Source organism: Pan troglodytes, chromosome 11, assembly GCF_028858775.2.
Source record: "Pan troglodytes isolate AG18354 chromosome 11, NHGRI_mPanTro3-v2.0_pri, whole genome shotgun sequence".
NCBI classification, from domain to species: Eukaryota; Metazoa; Chordata; class Mammalia; order Primates; family Hominidae; genus Pan; species Pan troglodytes.
Window position 1 is genome coordinate 1685750 of NC_072409.2, and position 16104 is coordinate 1701853.

At 59.7% G+C, this 16104-nt stretch overlaps 2 protein-coding genes, 1 long non-coding RNA gene and 1 pseudogene across 10 annotated transcripts; 3 read left to right on the forward strand and 1 right to left on the reverse strand.

Moving 5' to 3' along the window:
- The first annotated feature begins 1109 nt into the window (after positions 1-1109).
- On the forward strand, positions 1110-11450 carry LCN15 (lipocalin 15). Of its 6 annotated transcripts, XM_063787381.1 has the most exons (7): positions 1110-1200; positions 6940-7274; positions 7361-7431; positions 7676-7786; positions 8853-8954; positions 9289-9355; positions 11366-11450. In XM_063787381.1, the coding sequence occupies exons 2-6, from the start codon at positions 7162-7164 to the stop codon at positions 9321-9323; spliced, it is 432 nt and encodes a 143-aa protein (XP_063643451.1). In that variant the 5' UTR covers positions 1110-1200; positions 6940-7161; the 3' UTR covers positions 9324-9355; positions 11366-11450. The 6 variants fall into 6 exon arrangements, 2 of the variants coding, with proteins under 2 accessions (XP_063643451.1, XP_520378.4); XM_520378.8 differs by lacking the exons at positions 1110-1200; positions 11366-11450 and adding an exon at positions 6083-6751 and having other exon boundaries at positions 7135-7274; positions 9289-9745; XR_002938084.2 differs by lacking the exons at positions 6940-7274; positions 7361-7431; positions 7676-7786; ... (1 more) ...; positions 9289-9355; positions 11366-11450 and adding exons at positions 2984-3115; positions 3195-3372; positions 3459-4845.
- LOC129135988 (uncharacterized) lies at positions 5100-10629 on the reverse strand. 3 transcript variants are annotated; one of them, XR_010148532.1, is made up of 4 exons: positions 9739-9830; positions 8456-8592; positions 5653-5857; positions 5100-5524 (listed from the first exon to the last, which is right to left on the reverse strand). It is a non-coding gene; the product is annotated as an uncharacterized LOC129135988 (long non-coding RNA). The 3 variants fall into 3 exon arrangements; XR_008537212.2 differs by adding an exon at positions 10543-10629 and having other exon boundaries at positions 5329-5857; positions 9739-9836; XR_010148531.1 differs by adding an exon at positions 10084-10171 and having other exon boundaries at positions 5329-5857; positions 9739-9836.
- On the forward strand, positions 11102-15958 carry LCN8 (lipocalin 8). Its single transcript, XM_063788032.1, has 6 exons — positions 11102-11131; positions 13120-13260; positions 13999-14129; positions 14576-14646; positions 15401-15673; positions 15757-15958. Exons 1-6 carry the CDS (start codon positions 11102-11104, stop codon positions 15813-15815), a joined length of 705 nt encoding a protein of 234 aa, XP_063644102.1. The 3' UTR covers positions 15816-15958.
- On the forward strand, positions 14716-15477 carry LOC134807695 (uncharacterized; annotated as a pseudogene).
- Positions 15959-16104: the final 146 nt, after the last annotated feature.

A 16104-nucleotide genomic window follows, 5' to 3' on the forward strand; every position in this document is an offset into this window, starting at 1 on the left:
CAGGCTGGTCTCGAACTCCTGATCCCAAAGTGCTGGGATTACAGGCGTGAGCCACCTCGCCTGGCTAATTTTTTTGTATCTTTTTAGTAGAGACGAGGTTTCTCCATGTTGGTCAGGCTGGTCTCGACCTCCTGACCTCAGGTGATCTGCCCACCTTGGCGTCCCAAAGTGCTGGGATTACAGGCGTCAGCCACTGTGCCCTTCCTGTTACATTGTTTTCTGGATGGTGGGAGACGGGAATATGCAAATGGACAATGAGCAGACCCTACCAGGACAGAGCTCTGATTCCAGCAGCCAGCAGGAAGCCCACAGCAAGCCCGGAGCAATGGCCCCCGTGGCCAGGACGTGGATAGTAACTGGCAGCTGCCTTTCATTTTGACCCAGCTTCCGACAGGGCCCACCTGGAGTCAGGCAAACATGCTCCCGGAAAGTCCTGTCGGACGCCCTGCGCCTTCCCATTCTCTCATTCTTGGGGTCCTGATCCAGACGCTAGGAGAGGGGTTCTTGGACCTTGTGCAAGAAAGAAGTTGGGGCAAGTCCACAAAGTGAAAGCAAGTTTATTAAGAAAGTAAAGAAATAAGCTGAGCACGGTGACTCACACCTGTCATCTCAGCACTTTGGGAGGCCGAGGCAGGCGGATCACTTAAGGTCAGGAGTTCGAGACCAGCCTGGGCAACATGGTGAAACCCCGTCTCTACTAAAAATACAAAAATTAGCCAGGCGTGGTGGCACGCGCCTGTAATCCCAGCTACTCGGGAGGCTGAGGCAGGAGAATCCCTTGAACCCGGGAGGCGGAGGTTGCAGTGAGCCGAGATCGCACCACTGCACTCCAGCCTGGGTGACAGAGTGAGACTCTGTCTCCAGAAAAATTTAAAAAATAAATAAAGATAAAAAAGTTTATAGATGATGATTCAGGGAGAATTCATGACTTCGTAATGATTTTATTTTGAGGATTATCACCAGAATAAAACGTTGACGATCTCTTTTTCCAATCCTGGCTCAGCGCTGACACACTTTCAGGAGGGACGCTGAGGGGTAGCTCCAACCGAAAGAAACGATGTACCCAGAGGCAGGCGGGGTGCGGGCAGGCGGGGTGCGGGGAGCCCGGGGCTCAGAGAGCAGAGCAGAGCAGACGCCCCCTGGTGGAAGAATGGAGGGACGCCACCAGCACGCGGAGGGGAGCCATGCAGATGAGGCTGCGTGAGTGATGAGGCTGCCCAGGGAAGGGGAGGGGGCTCGGGGCCCCCTGGTGTTATCCTGCAGGGCAGACCCCCTCAGCAGGGCAAAGAGAGAGAGGAAGGTTTTTCCTCCTCCTCTGAGGGCAGAGGTCTTGGGTTAGGAAGTGCTATTAGAGGCAGGCTGCAGTGGCAGGGGCCTGGGCCACTCGGGGTGGGGGCGAGGCCTGGCGTTGGGGAGACAGATGAGTGGCAGCCCTGGCTGACCGAAGCCATTGGGAATTTATTGGAAGAATATCTGAGCTCAGAGGATTAGCGGAGGCTGGAGAACAAGCAGGTGGGGACTGGAGCAGCTCTCAGGGCAGGAGCCAGGAGCCCAGCAAGAGCTCAAGGGGAAGGGGTGGCGGGGGGGGCAGTGCATGGCGGGGGTGGCGGGGTGGCGGGGGTGCCAGTGCATGGGGGGGTGGCGGGGGGCAGTGCATGGAGGGGTGGCGGGGTGGTGGGGGGGGCAGTGCATGGGGGGGGTGGGGTGGCGGGGGGGGCAGTGCATGGGGGGGTGGCAGGGTGGCGGGAGGGCCAGTGCTTGGGGGGGTGGCGGGGGGCAGTGCATGGAGGGGTGGCGGGGTGGCGGGGGGGCAGTGCATGGGGGGGCGGGGTGGCGGGGGGGGCAGTGCATGGGGGGGTGGCAGGGTGGCGGGGGGGTCAGTGCATGGGGGGGTGGCGGGGTGGCGGGAGGGCCAGTGCATGGGGGGGTGGCGGAGTGGCGGGAGGGCCAGTGCATGGGGGGGTGGCGGGGTGGCGGGGGGGGCAGTGCATGGGGGTTGGGGTGGGAGGGGACTGAGCTCTGAGAAAGGACCCCAGTTCACTATGTCAAAAACGAAAAAAAGGCAAGGCGCAGTGGCTCACGCCTGTAATCCCAGCACTTTGGGAGGCCAAGGCGGGCAGATCACCTGAGGTCAGGAGTTTGAGACCAGCCTGACCAACATGGTGAAATCCTGTCTGTACTAAACATGCAAAAAAAATTAGACGGGCATGGTGGCTACTGTTATCCCAGCTACATGGGAGGCTGAGGCAGGAGAATCGCTTGAACCCAGGAGGTGGAGATTGCAGTGAGCTGAGATTGCACCACTGCACTCCAGCCTGAGTGACAGAGTGAGAACCCGTCTTAAAAAACAAAACAAGGCCAGGTACGGTGGCTCACGCCTGTAATCCCAGCACTCTGGGAGGCCGAGGCAGGTGGATCACAAGGTCAGGAGATCGAGACCATCCTGGCTAACACGGTGAAACCCTGTGTCTACTAAAAATACAAAGAATTATCCGAGCATGGTGGTGGACGCCTGTGGTCCCAGCTACTCCGGAGGCTGAGGTGGGAGAATGGCGTGAACCCAGGAGGTGGAGCTTGCAGTGAGCTGAGATTGCGCCACAGCACTCCACCCTGGGCGACAGAGCGAGACTCCATCTCAAAAAAAAAAAAAAAAAAAAAAGAAAAGAAGAAAAGAAAACGAAGAAAAACCACAAATAAATAAAAGTTGAGGTATGATATATGCACAGCTGCATTCGCCCCTTTGAGGGCACAGTTGTGTGAGTTTAGACAAATGCAAATGTTCATGGAACCACTGCAAGTGCGACAGAGCAGCTCTGGTGCCCACAAAGCTTCCTCAAGGTCCCTTGCGGTCAGTCACTGCCCGCACCTCAGCCGTCAGAGCCACTGGGAAGCCCCCTGCCCTGTGGGCTCACCTGTCCTAGAACGTCTTATAAAAGGAGTCGCAGATCGCAGCCTTTTCCACCTGGCTTCTGTCCCTCTGCAGGGTGCACCTGGGATTCAGCCACCTTCGTTCCTTTTACCCCTGAGTGTCCATCACGTGCTGCTCATGCAGAAGTGCTCAAGTTCGCTGTAAACATAGTTTTCATTTCTCCCGGGTGGAGACCTCCATAAGTACGTAGGTTGGTGGAATGTTTCACTGCATGAGAGTCTGCCAGGAAGTTTTGCAGTGTGGTCCCGTCTTGTTCTTCCCGCAGAGGGTGATAGCTCTGCTGACTCCCGGCCCTCACAGGCTCTAGGGATTGAGCCTGTTTCTGTGGAACGCCTTCCGTGGTCTGCGAGGTGCACAGAGGGGTCGCAAAAAGCTTCCAGGTTGCACCTTCCCATGGACTGATGCTGAGCGTGTTCTCATCTCCCATCCGGATGTTTTCTTTGGTGGAGTATCTTTTCAGATCTCTTGCCTTTTTATTTTTATTTGTTTATATATATATTTTGAGACGGAATTTTGCTCTTTCACCTAGGTTGGAGTGCAACGGCGCGATCTTCGCTCACTGCAACCTCCCCCCACCCACCTCACTTCGGGTTCAAGCGATTCTCCTGCCTCAGCCTCCTGAGTAGCTGGGACTCCAGGCGCCCGCCACCATGCCCAGCTAATTTTTGTATTTTGAGAAGAGATAGGGTTTCACCATGTTGGCCAGGCTGGTCTCGAACTCCTGACCTCAGGTGATCCACCCGCCTCGGCCTCCCAAAATGCGAGGATCACAGGCGTGAGATGCCACACCTGGCCTCTTTTTATTTTTAATGGAGTGGCTTGTTTTCTTATTACTCGGTCTTGGGAGTTCCTCATGGATGCTGGATTTCAGTCTCGTCTCAGGTGTATGCGTTTTGTAGATGGCTTCTGTAGGGACCAGCCCCACAGGGTTGGTGAGTTTCTCCCTGTGTGCTGAGATGAGAGAGCATAGAAATAAGAACACAAGAAAAAGACATAAAAGAAAAGACAGCTGGGCCTGGGGACCACTACCACCAAGACGTGGAGACCGGTAGTGGCCCCGAATGTCTGGCTGTGCTGATATTTATTGGATACAAAGCAAAAGGGACAGGGTAAAGAGTGTGAGTCATCTCCAATGATAGTTAAGGTGACGTGAGTCACGTGTCCACCGGATGGGGGGCCCTTCCCTGCCTGGCAGCCAAGGTGGAGAGAGAGAAAGAGAGACAACTTACATCATTATTTCTGCATATCAGAGACTTTTAGTATTTTCACTAATTGACTACTGCTATCCAGAAGGCAGAGCCAGGTGTACAGGATGGAACATGAAGGCGGACTACGAGCGTGACCACTGAAGCACAGCATCACAGGGAGACGGTTAGGCCTCTGGATAACTGTGGGCAGGGCTGACTGATGTCAGGCCCTCCACAGGAGGTGGAGGAGTAGAGTCCTCTCTAAGCTCCCCCAGGGAAAGGGAGACTCCCTTTCCGGGTCTGCTAAGTAGCAGGTGTTTTTCCTTGACACTGATGCTACCGCTAGATCACGGTCCGCTTGGCAACAGGCATCTTCCCAGACGCTGGCGTCACCGCTAGACCAAGGAGCCCTCTGGTGGCCCTGTCCTGGCATAACAGAAGGCTCGCACTCTTGTCTTCTGGTCACTTCTCACTATGTCCCCTCAGCTCCTATCTCTGTATGGCCTGGTTTTTCCTAGGTTATAATCGTACAGCAAGGATTATTATCATATTGGAATAAAGAGTAATTGCTACAAGCTAATGATTAATAATATTCATATATAATCATGTCTATGATCTAGATCTAGTATAACTCTTATTATTTTATATATTTTATTAAACTGGAACAGCTCGTGCCCTCGGTCTCTTGCTTCGGCATCTGGGTGGCTTGCTGCCCACAGTTTTCCTGCTGTATCTAACTGCTGGCTTAGGTGAACTTGTCAGGGGCGTGGCTGGGAACTGGAACCTCCTGAAGACCAGTGGAGGCCATAAGCAGAAGCCCTCGGCTCCTTCCCTTCCCCGATGCTGGGGGCCAAGGGTCTTTCTCTGACCCTGTCCCCCCATCACGTTACCAGTGGAGGGTGTCCAGGTTCTTGGCATTTTGAACAAAGAATTGGACAAAACACACAAACAAAGCAAGGAAAGAATGAAGCAACAAAAGCAGAAATTTATTGAAAATGAAAGCACTCCTTACAGGGTGGGAGCGGGCTGAGCAAGCAGCTCAAGGGCCCCGGTTACAGAATTTTCTGGTGTTTCAATATCCTCTAGCGGTTTACCATTGGTTACTTGGTGTATGCCCTACGTAAACGAAGAGGATGAAGTCAAAGTCATTTTCTCGGCTGAGCATACTGTCACGCCTGTAATCCCAGTACTTTGGGAGGCTGGGGTGGGTGGATCACCTGAGGTCGGGAGTTCAAGACCAGCCTGATGAACACGGAGAAACCCCGTCTCTACTAAAAATACAAAATTAGCTGGGTGTGGTGGCGGGTGCCTGTAATCCCAGATAGTCAGGAGGCTGAGGCAGGAAAATCGCTTAAACCCGGGAGGCAGAGGCTGCAGAGAACCAAGGAGTGCACCACTGCACTCCAGCCTGGGCAACAAGAGCAAAACTCCATCTCAAAAAACAAACAAACAAACAAACAAACAAAACGAAGTCATGTACTCGGTATGAGCCTTACGTAAACGGAGAGGATGGAGTGAAGGTACAAAGCCACTCACATTCCCGTCATCGTTGGTGTTTCCAGTTGATTTGGTTCTAGGACGCCCTTGGGCTCCCTGCGTCCAGGCCCTCTTCTCCTGCCTCACTCTCACTCCAGAGGACTGGCGGTGCTGGCCTCCCTGGCAGGACTCCCGCCCCTGACCAGAGGGGTCTGGGCGTGCTCTGAGGCTACCTGCTGCTCCTTGCCCAGTGTCCCTGGGTGCTCTGTGGGGACACAGAGAGGTCACTTGGGAGGTTCCTGCCTCTGCCAGACCGCGGCGCCTTCCTGGCGTCATTGCCCCCTGCACGCTTATACAACCAGTGATAAGGTGGTATCCAATGCCGTAATCCTCCCCAGGGCCAGCCCAGCCCTGTCCGGTCCCGTCCGGTCCCTGGCCTGCTTGCTGGGAGCCCAGCTGGGGGCTGCATCGGGGGTGGTGGGGGTCTGGAGTGAGGGGTGCCCAGGCCTCTCTCACAGTGTGGGGGCACAAGCTCTGCCCTGGACACTCTGCCAGTGTGACCCTACCCCCCATGTTGGGGGTGAGAGAAGGGGGCTTTCTGGGTGGCCAGATCCCAGGAGAGGGGGCCTAGCCAGACCAACCCCAGCGCAGCTGTCTGCAGCTGCACCCCAAAGGCCCTGGCCCAGCCCAGCCAGACAGAGTGTGGACAGAGGGGCTTGGGTGCGAGTCCAAGCAAGGCAGGACAAGTCTCTGCTGTGGCTTGGCAGTGGCCCCGTGATTGGTGACATGTCTGGCAGGCCTAGGGGACAAATCCTCAGCCCGGGTGCATCAGGCCAGAGCCTGGCTGTCTGGAGCCCTCCAGGAAATGGCCCCCCAGGCTGGGGGACATCCGAGTGATTGTGCCAAACAATGGACAAGGGGGCCGGAGTCTCAGAGCCGAAGTACCTTCCGCTTCCATCTGCTCCGCCCAGGAGCAGGTGCACCCAGGTGGTGGCCTGGGCTATAAAGCTGGCCCCCTGGGGCTTGGGGACTCAGCACCAGGGGCTGGAGGGCAGGGGAGGGGATGATGTCGTTCCTGCTCGGCGCAATCCTGGCCCTGCTCTGGGCGCCCACGGCTCAGGCTGAGGTTCTGCTGCAGCCTGACTTCAATGCTGAAAAGGTACCAGGGGCCTCTGCTGTCCTGTGGTGGGTGGGAGCTGGGCCCCTGCCAGAGACAACGTGATAATTGTGACAACTGCCTTTCCTGGGGCGCTTGCTCTGTGCCCGGCCAGGCACGTGCTATAGACCCACTCTGCACTTAATCCTAAACCGACCTGTGAATGGATCATTACTGCACCCACTTCACAGCTGGGAACTGAGGCTCACAGCTGCACTGTGACCTGCCCGAGATGAGTTCCTGTCCACCTGGGCTCAGCTCACACCCAAGAGATGGCCACTCCGAGACCCCTTGCTGTGTGACTTCTGAGTTGTCCCCTGGGTCCCTGGGCAAGGAGGGCCCTGCTGCTGGCTGTCCTGGCCTGCGGGTGACTAAGCCTCCGGCAGTTCTCAGGCCTCTGGTACGTGGTCTCCATGGCATCTGACTGCAGGGTCTTCCTGGGCAAGAAGGACCACCTGTCCATGTCCACCAGGGCCATCAGGCCCACAGAGGAGGGCGGCCTCCACGTCCACATGGAGTTCCCGGAGTGAGTTACTTGGGCTGGGCTGCCTGGGCTGGGCTGGGGAGCCGAGGTAGCTGGGTGCCATGAGTGAGCCGGCTGTGCACCCCCAGGGCGGACGGCTGTAACCAGGTGGATGCCGAGTACCTGAAGGTGGGCTCCGAGGGACACTTCAGAGTCCCGGGTAGGTCCTGCCTCATCTGCCTTCAGGGGTGCTGGATGCCGCTTCTCTGGGGGTGACGTGGGGCTGACTTTCCACCCGGGCCCAAGCTGTCCATCCCAGTCTCCAGCCCCCTGCCCGCCCTCCCCGCCCCTCCTCTGTCCTCGGGGAACAGGCTCACAGCCCAGCAGCAGGGGCAGGCATGGGTGGGGTCGGTGCCCGGGCCCATCCACTTCTCCAGCCTGATCGGCCGCCTGCCTCTCCGCAGCCTTGGGCTACCTGGACGTGCGCATCGTGGACACAGACTACAGCTCCTTCGCCGTCCTTTACATCTACAAGGAGCTGGAGGGGGCCCTCAGCACCATGGTGCAGCTCTACAGTGAGTGCCTGTCCCACCTCCCCGCACTGGCCCCTCCCCAACTTCCCACAGGCCCCGCCCCCCCATTCTGCCTACCCCCGCCCTGCCCGCCTGCCGCCCCGCACCTCCTCACAGGCCCCGCCCTCACCCCTCCGCCCCCCGCCTTTTAGGCCGAGTTTAGGCTCCGCCTCCTCATCCCCGGGCCCGCCCCTTCTGGTGCTGCCCCATGCCCTCTCCTGCTGTGACCTTCTCACACACTCCTGGCCTGGCCAGGACCGGGTGGGGTGGGAGCTGGGCCCGCGGTGCTTTGGATGTGGAGGAGGTTGGCTTGGGGGAGGGTCCTGCGGCGCATGCTCCTCTCTGGCCTCCTGAGCGTGGTGCCCCGTCCTTCCCTGCCTGGCCTCGCTGCCTGAGTTCTGGGGCTGGGGCTGAGGTTCTTTTTTTTTTTTTTTTTAATGTGGAGTCTCACTCTGTCGCCCAGGCTGGAGTGCAGTGGCGCGATCTCGGCTCACTGCAACCTCCGACTCCCCAGTTCAAGCAATTCTCCTGCCTCAGCCCCCCTATAAGCTGGGACTACGGGCGCCCATCACTACGCCCGTATTTGTATTTGTAAAAATATAAATAATTTTTTGTATTTTTAGTAGAGACGGGGTTTCACCGCGTTAGCCAGGATGGTCTCGATCTCCTGACCTCGTGATCCGTCCGCCTCGGCCTCCCAAAGTGCTGGGATTCCAGGCGTGAGCCACCACGCCGGCTGGGGCTCAGGTTCTTTAACTCCTGGGGACTCCCCGGTTGGAGCCGACGGAGTGAGGCTGGAGGCTTCCGGGCTGCAGGGAAAGATGCTCAAGGGGTAGTGGGGCCCAGGAGGACAGCCAGACCACCCCAATCTCCCAGACATCTTGGTGTGAATTGGGGAAGGGGGCCCCAAGTTTCCTTCAGCCAGGCCGGAGCTTTATGCCGCGCACAACCTGCCCAACCCAGGGTGGCGGCCTTGCTGTCAGCCCTCAGGCAGGTGGAGTGACGCCAGGAGACCCCGTGCTGCACTCCCGTGAGCTGCTGAGTTCACAGTGACCTCTGCTCTGCCCAGGCCGGACCCAGGATGTGAGTCCCCAGGCTCTGAAGGCCTTCCAGGACTTCTACCCGACCCTGGGGCTCCCCGAGGACATGATGGTCATGCTGCCCCAGTCAGGTACCCTGGCAAGCCCCGCCCACCCCATGCCCCCCAGCCTCGCCCTCCCTTCCCATGAGCCCACCCTTCCTTCCCCTCACAGCACAGGCAGTGTGCGGGCAGCAGGTGGTCTTCTCTTCCAGGGGTGGGCTGGCAGCCCCTGCAGCCCCTACCCCACCTCCCCCAGAACAGACTATGGGAGAGGCTTTGGGCAGCGCTGGGAGGGAGGCTCTGGGCTCCACTCTCTGGGGATGGTGGAGCTGTCCAGTGGCCCTTGGCACCCAGGGGTTGGGGGCTGCGGGAAGCGAGGGCAGTCCTGGCCGTCAGCATCTCACGGATGTCTTCCTCCCCACAGATGCATGCAACCCTGAGAGCAAGGAGGCGCCCTGACACCTCCGGAGCCCCGCCCCCGCCCTTCCCAGGTGGGTTCTCCAGGCCCTGCAGGGGCTGCCCTGGTTGCCTCTCCCCTCCCTATCGCAGCTTGACATCTGGTTGTGTCTGCCCCATGCCTGCCCCGCTGTTCTGCCTGGCGACCCCATGCTTCAGGCCTCAGCTTAGACATCACCTCTCCCAGGAAGCCTCCCTTGATTTCCTAAGGTACCCATCACAGAGTACCACAAATGGGGCGACTTAAAACAGCAGAAGTTTGGCCGGGTGCAGTGGCTCATGCCTATCATCCCAGCACTTTGGGAGGCCGAGGCAGGTGGATCACCTGAGGTTGGGAGTTCGAGACCAGCCTGACCAACATGGAGAAACCCTGTCTCTACTAAAAATACAAAACTTAGCTGGGCGTGGTGGTGCATACCTGTAATCTCAGCTACTTGTGAGGCTGAGGCAGGAGAATCGCCTGAACCCAGGAGGCGGAGGTTGCGGTGAGCCGAGATTGCACCATTACAGTCCAGCCTGGGTGACAAGAGAGAAACTCCATCTCAAAACAAACAAACAAAACCAGCAGACGTTTATCTCTCCCAGTTCTGGAGGCCAGAAGTCCAAAATCAAGATGTCCACAGGGCTGGTTCCTCTGGAAGCTCTGAAGGAGACTCCCTCCCACACCGCCCCCCCCCCAGCTCCCACGGCTGCCGCTGTCCTGGGCATTTCTTGGCCTGTGGAAGCATCAGCCCTGTCTCCGCCTCCGTCCTCCCACAGCCACCTTCCTTCTGTGCGTCTGTGTCCAAACTTCCCCCTAGTGTCTGTGCTGCCGAAGCGAGCGCCCCACGGCTCTCTTAGGAGGATGCCTGTCCTTGGATTCAGGGCCCGCTGTAAATGCAGGATGATCTAATCTCCAGATTCTAAACTAATGGTATCTGCAAAGACCGTTTCCAAATAAGGCCACGTTCGGAGGTTCCAGGTGGGCCTGAAGTTTTGGGGACACGATTCAATCCACAGCTCTGTGTCCCCGCTGTATCCACACAGCCCCCGGCTCCCTCCCCAGGGCAGGGTCCTGCCTTGGAATTGTGGGAGCCTTGTCTTCTCCCCCAGGGCCCAGGAGGGCAGACCACAGCCTTCGCGCGCAGGGCCCCTCACAGGAGCCACGTGCGGGCGGGGTCTTGCGGAGATCCCCCCCCAAACCAGACGCCGGGAGACCGCTGGGTCCCTCGCCGGGGCTCACCGCCAGAATTTGGGCACAGCCACACGTCACGTGTCTGACGTGACAGTCACCGGCGTCTGGAGGGACACTGGCCCTTCCTGGCATGGCGGGAGGAGGTGGGGGGCTCTGAGGCAGGGCTGTTTCTCCTGCGTTTCTGCCGTGCTGCCGCTGCGTTTCCTGCATCTCTGCTCCTCTCCAGGAGCTTCGCCTCCACTCCCAGGGTCCTCTTCCTGGAGACTCGCCGTCCTGCCTGGGGATACTGGGGCTGTTCAGCTTTGCACAAGTCTGCACCTACGTCTCCCTGCACACCCCCGCTGGGTTGGGAAACATGGGGGGCAACACCAAATCGCCCTTGTCCAGAAGGTTCTGTGGGCAGAACATGTAGCCCCATCCCCCCATGATCTTGAAGAAGCAGCTTTCGGGGTAGAGTGCCCCGCCTGGGCCACCACGGGTGACCGTGGAGGCTGTGGGTTCTGTGGTGGCTTCATGGACATTCCGGGGCTTTTCTTGCCACGCAGCCCCCTTCACCGAGGACCAGGCAGAGGCCGTGGCTCACTGCCACTCAGCCAGGGACTGGGGCATGGCGCTGGGTCCTCCCGCGCCGGGGAAGGTGGGGAAGTGCTGGAGCCAGGGATGGCCTCTGGGGCAGCCTCTCGCCTGGGGCCTGTGGGGCAGCAGTGGTAGCTGGTGTGTGTTTCCAGGTTTGCAGGAGTTTTGGGAGCAGAATGAGCTCTCCCTGGCCTGTCAGTGGTGGCTTTGGAAGAGTGATGCCCAGCTTGTGGGGAGCAGGAAGGGCGTTTGTCGCGGGAGTGGGTGATGGAGTAGGCGTGCATTTTCTACGCAGGTGGAGCCAAAGCAGCAGGCGCCTTTGCCCCTGGAGTCGAGACCCACAGCCCTCGGGCACCACCTGGAGTCTCTCCATCCTCCACCCCCGCCTGTGGGATGCCTTGTGGTTCGTCTCTTTCTATTCAATAAACAGATGCTGCAGCCTCATGGCCCTCACCTCTTTGGACGTGCCCTGGGGGAGGGCAAAGCGGGCCCCTGACTGACCCCAGCACTGCTGGGGAGACTGAGGCAGGGAGGCAAGTGTGAGAAGGCCCTGGCCGAGGGAGCAGGACGCAGGGGTGAGAGGGCAGGAGGCAGGGGTGAGAGGCCCTGGGGAGGGGCAGGGGGCAGGGGTGAGGGGCCCTGGGAAGGGGCAGGGGGCAGGGGTGAAGGGCCCTGGGTGAGGGGGCAGGGGACAGGGGTGAGGGGCCCTGGGTGAAGAGGCAGGGGACAGGTGTGAGGGGCCCTGGGGAGGGGCAGGAGGCAGCAGCCACTCTTGGCCTGTGGGGGGGCTGCACCCACAGGAAGAATGGAGCATCCTGGCCCAGTCCCTATGGGTCTGCAGTGCTGTGGGGAACTGGGCACCCTGTGAAGACGGCCCGGCCACTGGGGCTGTGCTGGGCACACAGGCCCTGGTGCGGGGGGCGGGGAGCTGGGGGAGCTGCAGGAGGCAAAAACCACTTGGGTTTTGCCCCTCACCACTGATATGATCGTGGGCACCTGGTTTACACCCCTGGAAATGGGTCACCGTTGTGGCCAGGGGACTGCCAGCCAGCCTGAGCGCTCCACAGCAGACCCACAGACATAGGTAGCTACCCCACGTACTCCTCGTTTCAAAGATCAGGAAACTGGCCTGGCGCGGTGGCTCACGCCTGTAATCACAGCACTTTGGGAGGCCGAGGCAGGTGGATCACTTGAGGCCAGGAGTTTGAGACCAGCCTGGCCAACATGGCAAAACCCCGTCTCTACTAAAAATACAAGACTTAACCGGGCGTGGTGGCGCACACCTGTAGTCCCAGCTACTCAGGAGGCTGAGGCAGGAGAATCGCTTGAACCCAGGAGGCAGAGGCTGCAGTGAGCTGAGATTGTGCCACTGCACTCCAGCCCGGGCGATGGAGCAAGACTCTGTCTCAAAAAAAAAAAAAAAATCAAGAAACCGAGGCACAGAAGGGTTGGGTAACTTATCCAAGGCTGCACAGCCAGGAAGAGGCCGGGCTGGCTGCAAGCCTGGGTGATCAGGCTCCAGGGCTGGGCTCCACACTGCCCCCGGGTGGTGACGCCTGGTGCAGCAGAGGCCCTCCCCACTGTCACTGTCACTCTGGCCGCTGGCGCTGTGCCTCCGGCCTCCGGAGCTCTGACTGCCCACTGCGTCTGGCACACATTTCAAAGGGCCAGGCGTGGGGTGGCACAGGAAAGTGCTGGAGGCTCTGGTCCGTTGCCCATCAGTGCCCACAGCCCTCGCAGCGCAGGCCAGAATGAGCCCAAAAAAACAAGTGTCATGTGGGGTGGGGGTCACCGAGCCCCAGGTGGTGTGGATGGAGCTCCTCTTCCTCTCAGGCTCCGAGACGGCCCCAGCAGCGTCCACCGCTGTCCACACGCCAGGAGGGTGGCTGGGCAGGCTGCTGTCTAGGCCAGGCTAACCCCTGCGGTGGGCGTGGGTGTCACCAGGGCCGGATGGCGCTTGTGCAGAAACCCACGTCTCTGAGCAGCCAGCAGCCAAGCTGTCCTGATGACATTCCCGGGTGGGCGCACAAGCCTGCACTGTCCGTATAGAATTGGCCCAGGCTGTGCAGCGGGGGAACCCGGAGCCCGGACCCCGCCACGGAGGCCAGGCTGCCGTGCACCATCCTGGGTGCCCTCGTGGTGCTCCGGGCGCAGGTGGCAGCAGCCATGGAGGAGCTGGACCGGCAGAAGGTGGCTTCTCCTTCTTGGTTGGTGGGGCTCCTCCTACACCCCCAACCCCTCAGGCTCAGGGAAGGAGGCCTCTCCCGGTGTGGGGAGCTCGTGGGGACGCTGGTGCCCGGCTAGACACTTCCTGTTAGCGGCATTTTCTTCTCCGCTGAGTCTGTGCCGGCTGCTGGGCCAGAGGCACATTAGCAGGCCCAGAGAAGGTAGATGCCGGAGACGAAGATTCTTTCCTCCCAAAAATGGTAGGGTTTTTAAAAGTCTCAGCAGAAGTCCTGGCTCTGGGCGGGTTGCTGAGGGCAGGAGGCCCATCCCCTGGCGTGGTTGGCAGGCTGGCGAGCTGCGCTTCCCGAGCCACCTGTTCTCTGGCGTTTCTCACTCTGCCACACCCTGCGGGCTTTCTTTTCCAGGCCCCTGCTCCTGGGTCCTGCCTCCGAGGTCAGGCAGGGCCTGTGGTTCCTCCCGACATGTCGCAGAAGCCCCAGGGACTGTTCGGCAGCTCTAGATGGCCCAGTGGGGAGGGGCTGCCCTGTGGGCATTGCTGTCTGATGGCCTGAAGGCACCGCTTGGAGGGACACATGCCTGGGGACAGTGGGCTCACAGATGTCTTGCTGCTTTGCCACCGAGCCTCACAGCCATCTGCTGACCTCTCAGAGCCCAGCAGGCCCCTGCCTGGGGGTTCGTGGAATGCCCCTGGGGGTCTCAGACCCACTGCTCAGCTCTTGGCCAGGCTCCGTATCTCTCTAGATTGGAGGATTCTGGAGGGAAGTCGGTGTGGCCTCCGATCAAAGCCTGGTGCTGACGGCCCAGAAGCGGGTGGAGGGCTTGTTCCTCACCTTGAGCGGGAGTAACCTGACCGTGAAGGTTGCATATAACAGGTAAGAGGCCTGGGGGCTGCTGGAGAGGAAGAGGCATGCATGGCCGGGGACTGGGCGTGGGTTGCTGCACCCGCTGCAGCGTGGGGTCTGGGCTGAGTGCCGTCCCGCTGGTGGGCCAGCACTCCCTGTGCCTGTCTGCCTGAGCCCTTGACCCCCAGGCTCCTGGATCTGCATTTTATCCCAAATATAAGCATAGTGTTTTAATGAAGCCCTGTGAACTTAGAAGGAAGGAAAAGGGGTGTGGGACAGGTGGCTGGCTGGAGGGAACAGAATCCCCAGGGTAAGGCTCCACCTGGCACATTCCCCGCCTCATCCTGCTCCAGGCCCTGGGATACTCCACAGTGCTGCCTGTGCCCTTCCTAAAGACACAACCCCACTCCGGGAAGGAGCCCAGCAGGCGGGACACAGGCTAGCATTTTCCCGATGGGCACTTTGCTGCCTTTCAGCTCAGGAAGCTGTGAGATAGAGAAGATCGTGGGCTCAGAAATAGACAGTACGGGAAAATTCGCTTTTCCTGGTAAGTGCAGTTGCCCTGTGATGGCAGGTGGAACCCGGCTGTGCACACAGCTAGGCCTTATTGTTCCCCATGCTGTTCCCTGCACTGTTCCCTGCACCGTTCTCTGTGCTGTTCCCTGCACTGTTCCCCATGCTGTTCCCTGCACTGTTCCCCATGCTGTTCCCTGCACTGTTCCCCATGCTGTTCCCTGAACTATTCCCTGTGCTGTTCCCCATGTTGTTCCCTGCACTGCTCCCTGCACTGTTCCACATGCTGTTCCCTGCACTTTTCTCTGCGCCATTCCCCATGCGTTCCCTGCACTGTTCCCTGCACTGTTCCCCATGCTGTTCCCTGCACTGTTCCCAATGCTGTTCCCTGCACTGCTCCCTGCACTGTTCCACATGCTGTTTCCTGCACTATTCCCCATGCTGTTCCCTGCACTTTTCTCTGCGCCGTTCCCCATGCATTCCCTGCACTGTTCCCCATGCTGTTCCCTGCACTGTTCCCCATGCTGTTCCCTGCACCGTTCCCCATGCTGTTCCCTGCAGGGTTCCCTGCACTGTTCCCCATGCTGTTCCCTGCACATTTCATGCCCCAGACCTTCCCATTCTCCCACCAACACAGTGGATCATCCTTCAAAAGCTTCTGTAGTGTCTCCAACCACTCAAGTGCTGGGACTGGGTGGGGGCAGGATGGAGTTAGACCCTGCAGACCCTGGCCTTCGAGGTCCGTCCCCCTCAGACGTCTCCCCCAACACCATGGCCGGCTCCTGAAGGCCACAGAGAGATCCACGTGCTGGACACCGACTACGAGGGCTACGCCATCCTGCGGGTGTCCCTGATGTGGCGGGGCAGGAACTTTCGCGTCCTCAAGTACTTTAGTAAGCTTGGCCCTGGGGGGCTCTGCCCAGCTGCTGCCCTCCCAGGGACTGCCCGCCCAGCCCCCCTGTGCCCCACAGCTCGGAGCCTTGAGGACAAGGACCAGCTGGGGTTCTGGAAGTTTCAGGAGGTGACAGCAGACACTGGTCTCTACCTGGCGGCCCGGCCTGGTGAGCCCAGGGGCCTTGGGGTGGAGGCTGGGCTGGGCCCTGTGGGCTGACTCTGCAGCTCCTCATGCTGGCCTATCCTGCAGGGCGGTGTGCCGAGCTCCTGAAGGAGGTGAGCCTGACCCCCGACCCTGGCCTGTGCTGAAGTTCCCGGGCCCCTGGCCCAGTCCCTGGCCCTGTCAGGAGCCCCCATGGCTCCGCCTCCCGGCCCTGGGCTGGGGCCTGTTCACCCCTTCCTGTGAACAGGACACCAAACACCCCTGGTGGGCAGCTCCAGAGATGAGTCTGTCTCCTGGTTTGGAAAGAGCTGGAGCCTCCAGGGTGGTGACCCTAGGCTGCCAGGCAGGGACCCTGGGAGGCTGGGGTCACGGGGTGCAGAGCTGGGTGGGGCAGGGGAGCAGAAATGGCGCCTTTTCTTCGGTGTTCCGTGCAGG